The sequence below is a fragment of the Fragaria vesca genome, linkage group LG1, assembly GCF_000184155.1.
Source record: "Fragaria vesca subsp. vesca linkage group LG1, FraVesHawaii_1.0, whole genome shotgun sequence".
NCBI lineage: Eukaryota > Viridiplantae > Streptophyta > Magnoliopsida > Rosales > Rosaceae > Fragaria > Fragaria vesca.
The window spans coordinates 4,771,260-4,787,582 of NC_020491.1; the positions used below are offsets into that span (position 1 = coordinate 4,771,260).

The 16,323-nt window shown below is 43.0% G+C and overlaps 4 protein-coding genes across 5 annotated transcripts; 2 read left to right on the top strand and 2 right to left on the bottom strand.

Annotated features, from left to right (window-relative positions):
* Window positions 1-543: 543 nt before the first annotated feature.
* On the bottom strand, window positions 544-1,260 carry LOC101301246. Its single transcript, XM_004288835.1, has one exon. The coding sequence runs from the start codon at window positions 1,258-1,260 to the stop codon at window positions 544-546; it is 717 nt and encodes a 238-aa protein (XP_004288883.1).
* A 1,848-nt stretch (window positions 1,261-3,108) lies between these two features.
* Window positions 3,109-5,789, top strand: LOC101314882 (sugar transport protein 14-like). Of its 2 annotated transcripts, XM_004287406.1 has the most exons (4): window positions 3,109-3,284; window positions 3,909-4,231; window positions 4,329-4,958; window positions 5,040-5,789. In XM_004287406.1, exons 1-4 carry the CDS (start codon window positions 3,143-3,145, stop codon window positions 5,490-5,492), a joined length of 1,548 nt encoding a protein of 515 aa, XP_004287454.1. In that variant the 5' UTR covers window positions 3,109-3,142; the 3' UTR covers window positions 5,493-5,789. The 2 variants fall into 2 exon arrangements, with proteins under 2 accessions (XP_004287454.1, XP_004287453.1); XM_004287405.1 differs by having other exon boundaries at window positions 4,329-5,789.
* Window positions 5,790-6,208: 419 nt separating this feature from the next.
* LOC101315373 (CRS2-associated factor 1, chloroplastic-like) lies at window positions 6,209-9,205 on the bottom strand. Its single transcript, XM_004287407.1, has 5 exons — window positions 8,371-9,205; window positions 8,125-8,252; window positions 7,739-7,964; window positions 7,504-7,631; window positions 6,209-7,407 (listed from the first exon to the last, which is right to left on the bottom strand). Exons 1-5 carry the CDS (start codon window positions 9,203-9,205, stop codon window positions 6,310-6,312), a joined length of 2,415 nt encoding a protein of 804 aa, XP_004287455.1. The 3' UTR covers window positions 6,209-6,309.
* Window positions 9,206-9,735: 530 nt separating this feature from the next.
* Window positions 9,736-12,557, top strand: LOC101290889 (probable glycosyltransferase At5g03795-like). The gene is made up of 4 exons (XM_004287408.1): window positions 9,736-10,409; window positions 10,504-10,634; window positions 10,929-11,268; window positions 11,661-12,557. Exons 1-4 carry the CDS (start codon window positions 9,750-9,752, stop codon window positions 12,324-12,326), a joined length of 1,797 nt encoding a protein of 598 aa, XP_004287456.1. The 5' UTR covers window positions 9,736-9,749; the 3' UTR covers window positions 12,327-12,557.
* Window positions 12,558-16,323: the final 3,766 nt, after the last annotated feature.

Below are 16,323 nucleotides of genomic sequence, written 5' to 3' on the forward strand. Positions count from 1 at the left end.
TTCAATGTTTTTTTTTTCAGTGTCTTCTTGTGGCTAATGTGCACAGCAAGGGGTGATGATATAGCCTTTGCTTGCTATTCATAATTTCATATTGTATCTCGTATTGTTCTTTCGACACGTCAAGAAATTTCTAGTGTAGGCAAACACTTGAATAACGATGCCTTCAACTTCTTAAGATGCTCATCATGCACATGACAAAGAGTAGGCCTTCGAAAAATAGCATAACAAAATTATGATCAGTAATGATGAGCAGGCAAAGACTTGCGAATGTACTGCACTTACGCTATTGATCTAAGTGGTGTTTGCTGCTTCGATATTTTGTTTTTAAAGAATCAAGAAACTCGATCAAATTCTTCTTTTTATTGACTGAAAGCTTTGATGAAGAATAAAAGAATTGTTCGAGATCCTAGAAGATATTGGTTCCAATAGTTAAAGTACAATCAACACTTTGATGAAAAGGGGAAAACTTGAATCTTATTGCTCAAGGAAAACTTACACTCGTACAAAAGAAGGAGAAGACATGCAAAATACTTGGTAGCTACTCTATGTATTCCAATGTATACGCTGCTTTGGGAAGCCTTTTGTCTTTGTCTTTGAGAAGCCTTTTGTCTTTGAGCAGACAAGACGCATTGGACACTGTGTAGCCTTGAAACTACTACTAGCAGATGTATGATTCAAACTCAAGGGGACCTTCAACAAGCACTTCCCTTGTGTTCTGCAAGCGAATGGTTTGATCTTCAGATCAACCACCGCATCGATAGCGTAAGCGCCGGCCGCAGTCTCTGAACGAAACACAGAGAGGTCGTTTTCCGAAAGCATCACAAACTGCTGCCCTTGAAAATTTGGATGAAGAACAATGGTCTTGTTCTTGGCGCCTTGCTTAAAAGGTGGCGAAGTAAAAGTCCCTAACGTGAACATCTTCTTATATTTTGCAGTGACTTTGATGCGCTTGTAGTTTACCTTGGTTCCGGTACTGCTTCGGAGGGCAACGTCGAGTGCAAGGTTGTAGTAGAGAATGTTGTTGCTGCTGAGATTGAACTGGGTTAGAGAAGCATTGGTGACTGTGGCTTTAACCATGGGAGGGACAATGCGAAGACCAACTATTAAGCCAATGACGACGCCCATGATTAAGATGATGCCGCACCCTATGCCTAGACGCTTGAGAATTTTCTTTTTTTCATCAGACATGGAACTATACTTGTCCATAATTTTCTTTTTAGTTTCAGACATGGCTGAAACCAAGGAACTAGATTTGCCCATTATTCAAAGAGAGGCTCTACGTTTAGGGTTTAGGGTTTAAGGCTCTATGTACACAAGGGCATGTTATGTATGTACTATTTATAAAGGTGTGAAACTAATTTTCGAGCTAAAAGGAATCTTAATGGCACTCAGTAAGGAAACTAAGAATCCAAGACGGGAAACTATTAAAGGTAGTTTTGAACAATATGGGAAATATATAAAGAGAAGAATACGTATATACTTAGATTCTGAATAATTCGTTACGAAAACTGTCACCCTACAATCTTATTGGTGGGGTAGATTTAGATTTAGATTTTGATCAATGATTTTGTTCACAATCCTAATTCTGATTGTTTGATGAAATCTAGAAATATGTCAACATTGTCAAGCTCGTACGTGGGGCAGCAAAATATTAAGGTTGCGATGTAGTAGGCAATATTAGGAGAGTAAAATAGTGTAAGGTAGTTATGTCTTTTTGTTGTATCAACGTAGCTGTATAACTCATGTAACCCTTTATTCTCTGTCATCAATATCAGTCACTAGGTACCTCTATCGTTTTATGTAGTATCCTGCACCTTCATTTTTAATGAATCATAGTAAAGCTACTAGGCAAGCGGTTTGGGATTCCTCAAAACTAGATGACCAAAATCGACTTGGAGGAGGTAATCTGAACTCTAAGACATGGTGACATCTTATATACAAGTTTCGGGGTTCCGTTTTCATTCGAATAATGAGGAAATTTTGTTATATAAATGTTCAATATCACGGTATTGTCATGTACTTGGTAAGTTGGTATTACAAAATTAGAGTTCTTCGCGGGACATCTATTAAACATGATCGATGGATTTGTCATTTGTGTAACAATTTCACGATTGTGCTCGCATTTGGACGATAACAATTCCTAAACTCTCCACCAGTTAGTTCATTTGCTCTTAAAGTAAATACGATGTGTTCTTCACGAATCACAATGATGTTAAAATGTCACAAGATATAATGCAGATTAGCTTTTGAAGTCTAATGTCATGTTTTAAGGGACATGTTAATTAGATGAACTAACTAGCAGTCTAGTCTTGAGTCTTGACATTGATAAAGATTGAAACAGAGTAAAGAGTTCTAGTCATATTCAACTTTCATACACTACGTACTAGTCAACTTCTGTTCCTAGCATCATTAACTCCTCTCCTTCCTCTTTTTCGAAATTGATCATCATCTCCTTATCCATATATCCAAATCCGATACTCATTCAGTTAAGCAAATCTTCTCACAATCATAACCATTATGATCATGGATAATAAGATGACATATTTTGCATTTATCCAAGTAAATTTACTTTCTAAAAAAAAAAAAATCTTTAATTTCTTTTAAAATGGAAAATCAAGGATTAAAGGGGTTATAAACTCACATTTTTACTTGCAACGACGTTACGAAAGGGTCAACAGTCGCAAAGAGTGTGATGATGTTCACGACTACTACGTATAATTTGTCTTGAAGAAAAGGACAACCATCATAGTTGAATAATTTCAAAGATTCCAAGCGAAAATAATATTCAAGACCAACCATCTCCTTAATAGAGTACAATACAGCTTGTCCATGCATGTCCTTCTCTAATTTTTCAACTTGTTTTTCGTTTTTTTATGTAGAAATAGTTTAAGATAAACGATACAGATAAGTAAGGACTTTAAATGTTTGATTTGTTAATGCAAAAACGACTTTCTTGTTATCATATTGAGCTGTGTTTCTTGGGTTTGACCAATCCAGCTCTTTATAAGTTGCTCCATACTTGTACTCTTCCAGTCTCCCATACCTCCTCTCCTTTCTGTAAGTTATTTTAGAGAGAGAGAGAGAGAGAGAGAGAGAGAGAGAGAGAGAGAGAGAGAGAGAGAGAGAGAGTGAAGAGGAGAGAATGGCAGGAGGGTTTGGAGGAGCAGGAGTTCTACATGAGAGGGCTCAACAATATGAGTCTAGAATCACTTGGTATTTCATCTTTACTGTCATTGTTGCAGCCCTGGGAGGCTCTCTCTTTGGCTATGATCTTGGTGTTTCAGGTTAGTCTTTATTTCATTTCTTACAATATTTGGCATCAAAGATTGATTAACTTCTCCTTTTTTCTGTGTGTTTCATATATATGCTTTGTTCTGGGCATCTGTAATTCAATGATATCAGCAATTCTTGTGACCATGTTTGCCAGACCGAAGTTTTCTTCATTAAGTTCTCTTTTATCATAAGCCTAAACCAATTTGATATATGTTCATTCTTGCCGTTCACCTGAGAGGTTGAAGAAATGTGTTTATGGGCATATAGATATAAAAAGGAAGTTTCTTTATTTCCATACAAAAATTTGATTGCTTATAAAGGTATACTCTATTCTGATTCTGCATTTGTTCAGAGTTTAATGGGAAAAGTTTTCTTTCCTTATTCTTTTGTATTTCTATATCATCATTTTCCATATAGTAATTGAAACATATCATCAGTGATGTGCTGCCTCACCTAACAACTGAACACATCTGTTTTGTGATTTCCTTATCCACAAAAAGAGGTTGTTAGCCTCAGAAATAAAACTTCCTCTAATTTTGGATAGGCAATCGATGTATACCATTTGTCTGTTACACTTGAAAAATGACATATGATTCCATCACTATAGTAATTTCACTTGCTATGGTAAATTTCAGGTGGAGTGACTTCCATGGATGATTTCTTGAAGGAATTCTTTCCTAAAATTTATAGAAGGAAACAGTTGCACCTCAATGAGACCGATTACTGTAAATATGATAACCAGATACTGACACTCTTCACATCCTCTTTGTACTTTGCTGGCCTGATTTCGACATTTGGAGCTTCCTATGTTACCAGAAACAAAGGCAGGAAAGCCAGCATCATTGTTGGATCAATCAGCTTCTTCTTAGGTGCTATCCTCAATGCTTTTGCGAAAAACATAACAATGTTGATCTTTGGAAGAATATTTCTTGGTATTGGCATTGGATTCGGAAATCAAGTGAGTTTCAATTCATGCACTTCACCAAAAAGAGTTGTCACCATCTTTCTGATAAGTTTACTGACAGCTTTACTATGTTGTTCTATGTATAATCCAGGCAGTTCCATTGTACCTCTCAGAAATGGCTCCTGCAAAGCATCGAGGTGCAGTTAACCAACTTTTTCAGCTGACTACCTGCTTGGGGATTTTGGTAGCCAACTTGATCAATTATTTCACTGAGAAGATTCATCCTTGGGGTTGGAGACTGTCGCTTGGTTTAGCTGCAGTGCCGGCAGTTCTTATGTTTGTTGGGGGTCTCTTTCTTCCTGAGACCCCAAACAGTCTTGTAGAACAAGGCAGATTAGAAGAAGGAAGAATGATACTGGAGAAAGTGAGAGGTACAACAAAAGTTGATGCAGAGTTTGCTGACCTGCTTGATGCAAGTAATGCAGCTCGAGCCGTTAAGCATCCATTCAGAAATCTACTTGCACGAAAAAATCGTCCCCAGTTGGTGATTGGGGCGTTGGGAATCCCGGCATTCCAACAGCTCACCGGCATGAACTCTATCCTCTTCTACGCCCCCGTCATATTTCAGAGCTTAGGTTTTGGCTCAGGGGCATCCCTTTACTCATCTATCTTTACCAGTGGAGCGCTTGTTATTGCAGCACTTATTTCAATGCTTTGGGTCGATAAGTTTGGCCGAAGAGCTTTCTTCTTAGAAGCTGGTACCGAAATGATATGCTGCCTGGTAAACTCTGGTTCTAATGAAGCTCATTTTTCTTCCCTAATTTGTATTTGCATACTCACTGGATTGTTCAATATACTGCAGGTTGCTTTGGCCATCACTCTAGCACTGAAGTTCGGACAAGGAGAAGTCCTTCCGAAAGGAATTGGAATCTTCCTTGTGATTGTCCTCTGCGTATTTGTTTTGGCCTATGGACGGTCTTGGGGTCCTTTGGGGTGGCTAGTTCCAAGTGAGCTATTCCCCTTGGAAACAAGATCAGCAGGACAGAGTGTTGTTGTGTGTGTCAACCTCTTCTTCACAGCTTTGATAGCACAGTGCTTCCTCGCGTCCCTATGCCATCTTCGATACGGGATTTTCCTGTTGTTTGCAGGCTTAATAGTTATCATGAGTTGCTTCATCTTCTTCCTCCTGCCAGAAACAAAGCAGGTCCCAATAGAAGAAATATATCTTCTCTTTCAGAAACACTGGTATTGGAAAAGAATAGTAGGAGATGGGGAGCAAGTTGAACCTAGTGGGAAGACAGGAGCAGTAGTTTAGAATATGGCACAAACACATTGTGCGGACCTCTCATAGTTGGTTTTCGGTTTCAGTTTTAATTTTTATAAATAATCAAGTATTAGTTTCAACAAATGTGGAAATTGTCATATGTGAATACCAGTGCATGACTTATAATCTGCCTCACCTCCTCTTAAGCCTTATGAAAATGAGTATCCGACTATTTTTAGTTGTGAATATCTTATTCTTATGATCTGATGAGGTAATGATTTTTGTAAAAGAGAACTTTGTCCTTGGCTATGAACAAGTTGACTTTCCTTAAGAGTTTGTTCACATAGGATAGGAAGTTGGGAACAGATTTGGTGTTTCATCATTTCCTTCAAAAATTTATATCCTTATCCCAATGGACCATTTCCAAATGGATGATATGTCCACTTGTCCCATTTTATCTTTAGAAGGAGAATGCTTTTACTAATTGGGATGAATCATTGTGAAGTGGCCTAGCTATCTTTGTTAAAAGTATTATTTCCAATCAAGCAAAAGAAAGAAGAAAAAGAATCAAAAACCAGAGCATTAGCATTTTGAATTCCAAGGACCAGTGTACGTACCTAAAGAACTTTCATTCTCTCAACTCTGCATCAAACAAAATTGTTGTGGAGTTGATGACCCAACAGACCAACATACCAACAGGCTGATTAGCTTGGCAGAGTGTATGTGGGAAATTGCAGCAATTGAAATGTGAAATGGAGGTAGAATAAGCGAAGGCATGTAAGATTATGAGGCAGAATGAATGTATCACCAAAAATTCTATACACCATTGCATATGCAAAATTACATCTACAGAGTGCTAAGATGCATATCATGCTAATAGCTTAGCAAGTTCATCGACTCTCAGGCTTCCTTGTGGTACAATGCTATCTAGAGGTTCACCAAAATCTCTTGTTCTTGTTCTGTGAACTTTGGAATCCTTCCTCTCACTTCTCTTCTTCTCGCCCAAATTTCTTTGCATATCATAAACTGTAATCTCTTTCACTTCCAACTCCGTGGCTTCTTGCTTCTGTTTTCTTACTACTAGCTTCTTCCTCATTTGAGCTGAACCTCTACTAGATCGATGCTTAAACACTGGCCCAGGCGGAGCAGACTTGGCGAGATCAACTGCTCTCTGATATATGATGTCAGCATCCAACGACGAATCATCTAAAATAAGTGCACTCCCACTCCCAACAGCTTCATTCAAGAGTGACAACACTTTCTCTTTGCACGCTGCACACAACTTTGCTCGCTCATTGAGATTTTGTGAAGCTACAGAAGCATCTTGCGGAGTCTTGTTACTACCAGGGGACTCCATGAGGGTATTCAACTTTGTTTCAGTGTTTTCAACAGTTACTAGAATGGCCCCAGTCCCCACTGATGTAGTTGGTGAAGCTTCATCAGCATGGCGTGTATTATCCAATATGTCTTCAGTTCCAGATGTACTGGAAATTGTTTCTGACTCATCATCTGCGTAGCTGGTATCTTCTGGTATGACCAAACTGCTATAGGCCTTCATATTCAGTTCTGCTTCATCATCTCTAAAGCCTTTGATGTCCGATATGGTTACAGTTTCACAAGTGCTTCCCACGTCGGAAACTGTGTCAATTATGGCAGGTGGCTCAATATATGGTGAAGGGGATGGATCCTCAGTTCCCTCTGCACCCACAACTTCAGCAATTGAAGAGGATATACTAGTGTCGATCATTTCAGGATTTGCGTCCTTGACTGAACCTGTAAAAGCACATACTGTCGATGCATCTTCACCTTCCAAGGAAAGTGCAATTGAAGGTGAATCATCAACATTAGACTCTTTGACTTCCTTAAGATTACTCTCCGGATTTACGAGAGATGACTTCCATTCCCGTCCTCTCCACATAAGAATGCTCTCGCGTTCAAAGGAAATTAGCACACAAGGGACAAGATCCTGCAGTTAGAGTGTAACAAAAATTTTCTTACATTCTTCATTATGAAAATCATGATAAGATTCATGACCTTAAGCAACTGAAACTAAAATGCAGACCTTTAATTTAGCACCTATTTTTCGGTAGTCACTGCCATTCATCCCTTGACAATCAATTCGCACTAGTTCACACTCTTCAAAGGCCTCTCTGACATTGTCTACCAGGTCAGAGTACACTCCATTTTTTCCTGTCAAAAACCAACAAGTCATTATCAGTTTTCGAACGCACAAAATTGAAATATTCTTATCCTCATCTTAAACATAGCTCTAACAAAATTGGGCATAATAGTGGTACCTAGCTTGCGTATTGGTATCAGATCCCTCCCCTTCTTGCGCATTTCAGTTGCTTCTTCAACCGTTAGACCCTCAGGAGCCCGCTGAATCAATCTAGGATACACAGGAGTGATTGGTCTCCAAAGCATGAGAGGAAACCGCGGCCGAGTCTTATAGTTGTAATTCCTCCCCCGGAAAAGAAAAATCACACCACCTCTTCTATAAATAATTTTCCCTCCAGTTCTTTCCTGTCAAATTATATAGTCCAAGTATAAGGAATCTGAGACACCGAAAGCAAAACAACCTAGAAACAACTAAAATACACAGACAGTAAAATCATAAACAGATAATTGAATCAGGACTACACTGAACACTCATGAATACAAACTCGAAAGAGCAATAACTAACCTCTAATTGCTGGCACACATTTTCCATGTCGACTGTACACACTCCTTTACATTTAATCTTGCACACTCTGCGCCGCTTCCAATGAGCATGAATATTATCCAGCATGTTGTGTGTCAAACCATCTCTACCTACAACACTCAATTCCGACAACTCTATAAGACTACGAAAAACTCACAACTCTGCATTAGAACTACTCGATCCAAATATATCTCAACAAATTCCTAGTCTAGAAAGGAAAACAAGTACCCATATTGAGTTGCCTCCTGGTCTTGATGCAGCCATTAACCAAGTCTTTGACTTCCTGATCGGTCAACGGGTCGCCCAATATCTCCTCCCTGGACTTGACATACTTAGGACCCGACCCGGGCAAATACGGGCCCGGCGACTGCACCGGCCTCACCCCTTTCTTGTGCGGCGGCGGCAGCTGGAACGAGTCGAATTCCTTCATCTTCTTCTTGCTCGCCGGCAATGGGGCCCGACCCGTCCACGGCCGGCCCATCGTGGTTGGGCCGAACGGCGCGTACGGCGGCTCCCGGAGCTTAATCGGCTTCTGCTTCGGCGTCTCGGTGTAGCTGTACTTGAACTCAAACGGCGCGCCGTCGATGACGTAGGACAGCCCGTCGTCGCCGATTGAGATGTTGGCTTTCCGGTCGACTTCCGGCTTCTCTCTGGTGATGCTCGAGAGCTTCGTGGGCTTGATGACTCGGCGAAACGCCGGGTGCGAGCTAGGGTTAGGGTTAGGGTTTTCGGAGTACTTTGATTTCTTGCCCGGAATTGAAGGCCGTGACGGAGACGAAGGCGTGCCGATGGACTTGAATGCGGTCTCGGCGTCGGAGGTGGAGGAGCCGGCGACGGAGACGGTGGCGATTCTGGTGGCGGAGTCGAAGCGGCGCTCGCGGCGGAAGTCGTCCTCGATTTCCTGCTGGGCGCGGCGGCGCTGGTTGAATTTCTCGGCGTTGGCGTTGTTCCACCGCGCGAATCGGACCTCCGTGGGCGGGCGGGTATGTATCGGGTTGTGGGCCGGGTTCGGGTTCACCGGTGGAGCGAAAATGGGGCACGAAGTCGGCAAATTTAGCGCCATTTTCGCTGTTTAACTGAAGCTTGAAGCTTTTAGAAGAAAACAACCATGCTCGAAACGACGCCGCTTTGAAAAAGTTGAGAGCTTTTGGGGTTTTTCAAGTCTGAGATTCTGCTGGGAATTCTCAGATAGAGAGGGGAGAGGTTTAAGCTTAATGGCCAAGCGCCAAGCTAGAAGAAGCTAAGAGGCAAACGACGTCGTTTTCTGTACTGTAAAACCCAAGTGAATGGCTGAAATGTAATACTTAGAAACAATAAGGGTATTCTCAATACATACTGCTTCTACTTCCAGTGCTCAAGAGTGTAAGATTTACAAGAGCAGAACACAAAGTTGACCAAAACCCATTTCAAGGTACTCTTATTCTCTCTTACTCTTTGTATTAGTTCTTCATTTGATTCAGTGATTTGGGTTGGTTGTAGTAGTGAATAATGATGTAAAGTTTTGATCTTTATTTGTTTTCTCAGCTGTTTGAGTTGTACATATAAGAATGGAAGTTGCTGCTCTAACCCAGAGACTATGCAGCTTTGAAATCCGGAGACTGGTGTTGATGATCGGTGTGGCGGTTGTTATTGTGGTTGTGCATCAGTGTTTTGAGCTTCCTTATGGTAAAGATTTTTACTTTTCACCTGCTGATGCTGGTTTAGCTTCAGTAGTTACATTGTTGGGTAATGATACTAGTTCGAATGATTCGGAGACTAGGAAGTTTGATGTTGTTGGTGTGGTGGGGGTAATGGTTAATGAGACTGATGTTTTGGGTTTAGAGGAGTTTGAGTTAGAGAAAAAGAAAGATGCAAGTAATATAACAGTTCAGAAGAGTTTTCCTGTGGGAATCAATAGGAGTGAAGATGATAAACCTGTTGAGGGAAAGATAATAGATTTCAGAGATGATTCTGTACCGAGGGATAGTAGATTAGGTGAGAGTAACAAGGTAGAGAATGACCCTAAACCAATCTCAGCGAGTGAATTTCAAAACGGAGATGGGATTGTGTCGGTTGTAGCTCAAGGAGCCGGTACAGATAGTCCTGAGGCAGTTTCAAAGGGTGACATCAAGCAAACTACTGAGCCATTGCAATTTGTTTCGGTTACCTTGCACGATGTTTCGTCAATGACTAGTATTTCAACACTAAGGAAGTGGAATCCACGACCGACATCAATATCACAGATGAATTCGTTATTGCTTCAAAGCCCCATTTCTTCTAGTTCAATGGTATGTGTTTATATTTGAGGTTTCAATTTGAGCTTAAGGTTCCTGTGAATAAGTTAAGGTTTCTGGTTTCTCACTGTGCTTATATTGGCAATAGAAACCACGGCGTTATTCCACACGTGATCGTGAACTTCAATCTGCAAAACTGGAGATTGAGAATGCTCATATCACAAGGGACAATCCAGGGCTTAGTGCATCTATTTTCCGTAATCTTTCCAAATTTATACGGTAAAGCTCGTTTAGTTTCAATAAGTTGAACTATCCACAAGGTGTATGCATTACTGTTTCCTTGCTGGCCTGTCAATTGCTTAAACTATATCTGTGGTTTTTAATTTGGTACATTCATCTGCTCATCATTGAAGCTTCGTATTAATCTTTAACCATTTTCTTTATGATTTTGGGCATTGCATGAGCACCCACTATATAGATATAGAATTGTGAATTGAATATAGTCTTGTTTGTCTCAGTTTGAAACGTTGGGGACCCAAGTAATCTATAACATTTATACTACATCTATTGCAGGAGTTATGACTTGATGGAGCAGAAGCTCAAAGTTTATGTTTATACAGAAGGTGAAAAGCCCATATTCCATCAGCCTTTGATGCGTGGGATTTACGCCTCAGAAGGATGGTTTATGAAACTGATTGAGGGAAATAAAAAATATTCTGTGAGGGACCCCAGAAAAGCTCATTTATTCTATTTACCCTTTGATTCGCATATGCTGAGGTTGAAACTTAATGGCACCAGTAAGAAGGGTCTAGAAATGTATTTGAAGCGATATGTTGGAGTAATTGCAAAAAAGTATCCTTTTTGGAACAGGACAGGAGGATCTGATCATTTTCTTGTTGCTTGCCATGACTGGGTAAGCTGCTTTTCATCAATCTAATTTCCATTTTGTAGTTCTAGGCTTAAATCCTGTGAGAAGAGTGCACAAGTCTTTAGTTTGTCAACGGTGATCAGGCCCTATAACTCACTACTCAGCACCTCAGGCATCATGCACTAGAGTAGAGTGTAGACTAACTCTTGGTCCATCAGTTTGTGCCTTCTAATTCTGTTTTACAACTTAGTAGACATTAATCAAGTAGGATACTGTTGTATTACTTTTAGTTATAACAATCATGGAGAAAATCTCCGAATGAAAGGCTGCTCTGTTGCCTTTTCAAGGGAAACTGAAAAAATGATTTCAAGTGCTACATACCGGTTCATTATAATATCCTCTACTCTAGTCTTAAGTCTTGCACTATGGAATTTCAGGCCCCAAGGATCACAAGCAAGTACATGGGGAGTTGTATCAGATCTCTTTGTAATGCCAATGTTGCTAGAGACTTCAAAATTGGCAAGGACACCAGTCTACCTGTTACATATATCCGTTCTGTGGAGGACCCTCTGGCAAATCTTGGAGGAAAACCTGCTTCAGAAAGATCTATTTTGGCCTTCTTTGCCGGGGGCATGCACGGCTATCTCCGACCAATTCTGCTGCACTACTGGGAAAACAAAGAGCCAGACATGAAAATCTTTGGCCCAATGCCACGAGATATTGAAAGCAAAAGACTTTACAGGGAATACATGAAGAGCAGCAAGTACTGCATCTGTGCCAGGGGTTACGAGGTACATACACCTCGAGTAGTTGAGGCCATATTCTATGAATGTGTGCCGGTCATCATATCAGATAACTACGTGCCTCCTTTCTTTGAGGTATTCAACTGGGAGACATTTTCGGTTTTCATACAAGAAAAGGACATCCCTAACTTGAGAAACATCCTGATGTCGATCCCAGATGAGAAGTACCTGATGATGAAGTCTGAAGTAAAGATGGTGCAACAGCATTTCTTTTGGCACAAGAAACCTGTCAAGTATGACTTGTTTCATATGATACTTCATTCAGTTTGGTACAACAGAATCCTTCAGTTAAAGAAATAGAGTTTTTGGGTTATCTGGTCAGCTCAACTTGTTTGTAAATTTGTATCTATCATGTGTTAAATTCTTAAATGTAATTTCGAGTTTAAAAGTAGAAAGATGATGTTGTTGTCCAAATTGTCGGTCAGCAGTGCTCAACAACAGTGGCAGTCACGTAATTTGAGCGAGTACTGACTTATGACAATTGCATACGAAATAGAGACCTCTTAATATATATTGAACCATTCTAACTTTAAAAATCCGTGTCTTTTAACAATTTACTTAAATAACTTTACTTAAATAACTTTATTTAAGTAAATTGTCTTTTATCAATTCTCACGATCGGACTTAAATAACTCATCTGTGTCATGTTTTATAAAATTGTTGAAATTGTTGTTTTAATTGGTATTCATTACTTTCCAAGATTCTGTTTTCTTCAATTTTTCTCATATTGATATCCGGATCCTCAATTTTCAAAGAAAATAAGGTACTACACCTCATTTCAAGTTTCACTAAATTCGAGCCAAAACCCTTTCCACACACGAGTTTTTGACTAGTTTTTTTTTTTTTTTGTAGCCTCCGGTTTTTTCTTTTCGAGTGTGCTCTCCTAACATATTTTAAACAATTATAACTTAAAAAATCTGTCTTTTATCAATTTACTCGCAATCGGGCTTAAATGACTCACACATGCCGTGATTTGTAAAACTGTTGAAATTGTTATTTTAATTGGTATGGAGTGACTTTCCAAGATTATGTTCCTTTTAATTCTTCTCATACTGACATCGGGAACTTTAGTTTCAAAAAAAAAAAAAAAGAGGTATTGCCTCCCCCCCCCCCCCTTATCAAGTTTTGTCGGTGAGCCGTGGCTTGGTTGGTTAAGGTGTTAACTAACAACTTTGAGGTTATGAGTTTAAACCTCGTTTATATATGTAGGGTGTGTGAGTTATTTAATGATTTTTTTAATTTTTTTAAAAAGGTATTGCCCCTCCTTTTAAGTTTCACCCAATTCGAGCCAAAACACTTTACTATAGCACACGAGTTTCTAACCAGTTTCACTTTTTTCGGGCCTTCGGCTTTTTCAGTTCGGGTGTGCTTATAGACATCTCCTAACATATATTGAACCATTCTAATTTTAAAAATCCGTGTCTTTTATCAATTTACTCGCGATTGGGCTTAAATAACTCACGCGTACCGTGTTTTGTAAAACTGTTAAAATTGTTGTGTTAATTGGTATTGAGTGACTTTCCCAGATTCAGTTCTTTTCAATTCTTCTCATATTGACATCGAGAACCTTAGTTTTAAAAGAAAATGAGGTATTGCCCCTCCTTTCAAGTTTTACCAAATTCGAGCCAAAAACCCTGCTATAGCACATGAGTTTCTGACCAGTTTCACTTTTTCGGGTGTGCTTATAGACACCTCCTAACATATATTGAACCATTTTAGCTTCAAAAATCCGTGTCTTCTAGGTGGTTCCTACGTGGGTCTAGGAGGGTCAAAGCGGCCTCTTGGCATGTCAAGGTCCTTTGGCATGTCAAGACTGGTCAAGCCGGTCCCTTGGCAGGACAAGGCGGGTCAAAGCGGCCAACTAGCAGCCCTAAGCGGGTCTCAGCAACCTCTTAGAGGGTCTAGGCTACCCCTAAGCGGGTCTAGAAGGTCCCTAAGCGTGTCTGGGCGGTCCTTATGCGGGTCTAGGTGGCCTCTAAGTGGGTCTAGGCGGACCTAGGCGGGTCTAGTCTACCCTAAAGCGGGTCAAAGCGCCCCCTTGAGGGCTTAAGTAGGTCTCGGCATCCCCTTGGCAGCCCTAGACGTGTCTCAGCAGCTCCTTGGCTGGTCTAGGCGGCCCCTTAGTTGGTCTAGGTGGGTCAAGGTGGTCCCTTAGCAGGTTAAAGTGGCCCTAGGCGGGTCAAGACCACCCCTTAGAGGCCCTTGGCGGGTCCTAAGCAGGTCTAGGCGGGCCTTGACAAACCTCGACGGGTCAAGGCGCCCCCTTGGCAGCCCTAGACGTGTCTCAACAGCCCCTTGGTGGGTCTAGGTGGTCCCTACACAGGTCCTAATCTGGTCTAGGCGGGTCCTGACAGCTCTAGGCGGGTCCTGACGGCTCTAGGCGGGTCAAGACGCTCCCTTGGCGACCCAAGATGTGTCTTGGCAACCCCTAGACGAGTCTTGACGGTTGTTACGCGGGTCCTAAGCAGGTCTAGGAGGGTCTTGACAACCCATGGTGGGTCTAGGCGCCCCTTTGGCGGCCCTAGACGTGTCTTGGCATCCCCTTGACGGGTCTAGGAGGGTCAAAGCGGCCCCTTGGCGGCCCTCGACGGGTCAAAGTGGCATATTAGCTGCCTTAGGCGAGTCTCGGAAGCCCCTTGGCGGGTCTAGGCTACCCCTAAGCGGGTCTTGGCAGTCCCTACGTGGGTCCTAAGAAGGTCTGGGCGGGTCTTGACAGCCCTAAGCGGGTCAAATCAACCCTTTGACTGCCCTCGGCGGGTGAAGACGGCCCACTAGCGGCCTTAGGCGGGTCTTGACAACCCCTTGGCGGGTCTAGGCTAAATCTAAGCGGGTCTAGGTGGTCCCTAAGCGGGGCTGGGCTACGCGGTTCCTAAGTTGGTCTAGGTGGTCCCTACGTGGGTCTAGGAGGTCCAAGGCAGTCCCTTAACATGTCAAGGCGGGTCAAAGCGACCCCTTGGCTTGTCAAGGTGGGTCAAGCCGGTCCCTTGGCAAGTCAAGGCGGGTCAAAGTGGCCCCTTAACATGTCAAGGCGGGTCAAGGCAGTAACAGCGGTCCCTTGGCAGGTCAAGACGGGTCAAAGCGGCCCTAAGTGGGTCTCGACAGCCCCTTAGTGTCCTTAGACGGCCTCTAAGCGGGTTTAGGTGGTTCCTAAGTGGGTTTAGACGATCCCTAAGCGGGTCTAAGTGGTCCCGTCTTAGCCCGTCTTGATCCGCCTTGGGCTGCCTTGACCCTCCTTGGCCTGCTTTGGGTCGCCTTGACTTGCCTCAGGCCCCTTGATCCTCCTAGGGCAGCCAAGAGGCCGGCTTAACCCATCTAGGGCCACCAAGAGGCCGCCATAACCCATCTAGGGCTACGTTCATCCGTTTAAAGCCGCTAAGGGGTTGCCTCCAGGGCCGCCTTGACCCTCCTAGACTCTCCTAGGCCTGCCTAGAGCCACCAAGGGCTGCCTTAACCCACCTAAGGCCCGCCTTAATCCATCTAGGGCCGCCAATGGGCCACCTTGACCTATCTAGGGTCGCCTTGACCCGCCTTGGGCCGCCAAGACCCGCCTTGACTTAATCCATCTTGGGCCGCTAAGGAGGCGCCTTGACCCTCCTTGGGCCGCCTTAACTTGATCCATCTTGGGCCGCTAAGGGGCCGCATTGACCCATCTAGGGGTGCCTTGACCCGCCTTGGCCCGCATTGAGCCGCCTTGGGCTACCTTGACTCTCCTAGACCCGCCTAGGGCTGCCATGACCCTCCTAGGCTCTCCTGGGCCCACCTAGGGCCACCAAGGGGCCGCCTTGACTCGCCTTGGGTCGCCTTGCGCTGTCATGACCCGCTAAGGGGCCGCCCTGACCCGCCATAGACCGCCTTGACCTACCTTCGGCCGCCTTAACCCTCATAGGGCCGCCAAGAAGCCGCCTTAACCCATCTAGGGCCACCAAGAGGCTATCTTAACCCATATTTTGCCGAAAAGGGGCCTCGTACGTTCACCTGTTTAAGGCTGCCAAGGGGCTGCCTTGACCCGCCAAGTGGCTGCCTTAACCCTCCTTGACCCGCCAAGAGCCGCCTTGAACCTCCTATGCCCTTTTAGGCCCGCCTAAGATCCCCAAGGGGCCGCCTTGACCTGCTAAGTGGCTGCCTTGACCCGCCTTGACACGCCATGGACCGCCTTAACCCACCTTAGGCTACCTTGGCCTGCCTTGACCCGCCTTGACAATCCTAGGGCCGCCAAAAGGCTGCCTTAACCCATCTAGGGTCACCAAGAGGCTGCCTTTACAATCTTAGGGCCGAAAAGAGGCCGCCTTAACCCATC

Bases quoted from the DNA above. Each gene is read 5' to 3' on its own strand.
- LOC101301246 (XM_004288835.1), bottom strand. From the start codon at position 1,260: ATGGGCAAATCTAGTTCCTTGGTTTCAGCCATGTCTGAAACTAAAAAG.
- LOC101314882 (XM_004287405.1), top strand. From the start codon at position 3,143: ATGGCAGGAGGGTTTGGAGGAGCAGGAGTTCTACATGAGAGGGCTCAA. The intron at 3,285-3,908 runs GTTAGTCTTTAT...GGTAAATTTCAG, and splicing joins CTATGATCTTGGTGTTTCAG to GTGGAGTGACTTCCATGGAT. The intron at 4,232-4,328 runs GTGAGTTTCAAT...TGTATAATCCAG, and splicing joins GCATTGGATTCGGAAATCAA to GCAGTTCCATTGTACCTCTC.
- LOC101315373 (XM_004287407.1), bottom strand. From the start codon at position 9,205: ATGGCGCTAAATTTGCCGACTTCGTGCCCCATTTTCGCTCCACCGGTG. The intron at 7,965-8,124 runs GTTAGTTATTGC...ATAATTTGACAG, and splicing joins ATGTGTGCCAGCAATTAGAG to GAAAGAACTGGAGGGAAAAT. The intron at 7,408-7,503 runs GTCTGCATTTTA...CTCTAACTGCAG, and splicing joins AAATAGGTGCTAAATTAAAG to GATCTTGTCCCTTGTGTGCT.
- LOC101290889 (XM_004287408.1), top strand. From the start codon at position 9,750: ATGATCGGTGTGGCGGTTGTTATTGTGGTTGTGCATCAGTGTTTTGAG. The intron at 10,410-10,503 runs GTATGTGTTTAT...TATTGGCAATAG, and splicing joins CCATTTCTTCTAGTTCAATG to AAACCACGGCGTTATTCCAC. The intron at 11,269-11,660 runs GTAAGCTGCTTT...ATGGAATTTCAG, and splicing joins TTGTTGCTTGCCATGACTGG to GCCCCAAGGATCACAAGCAA.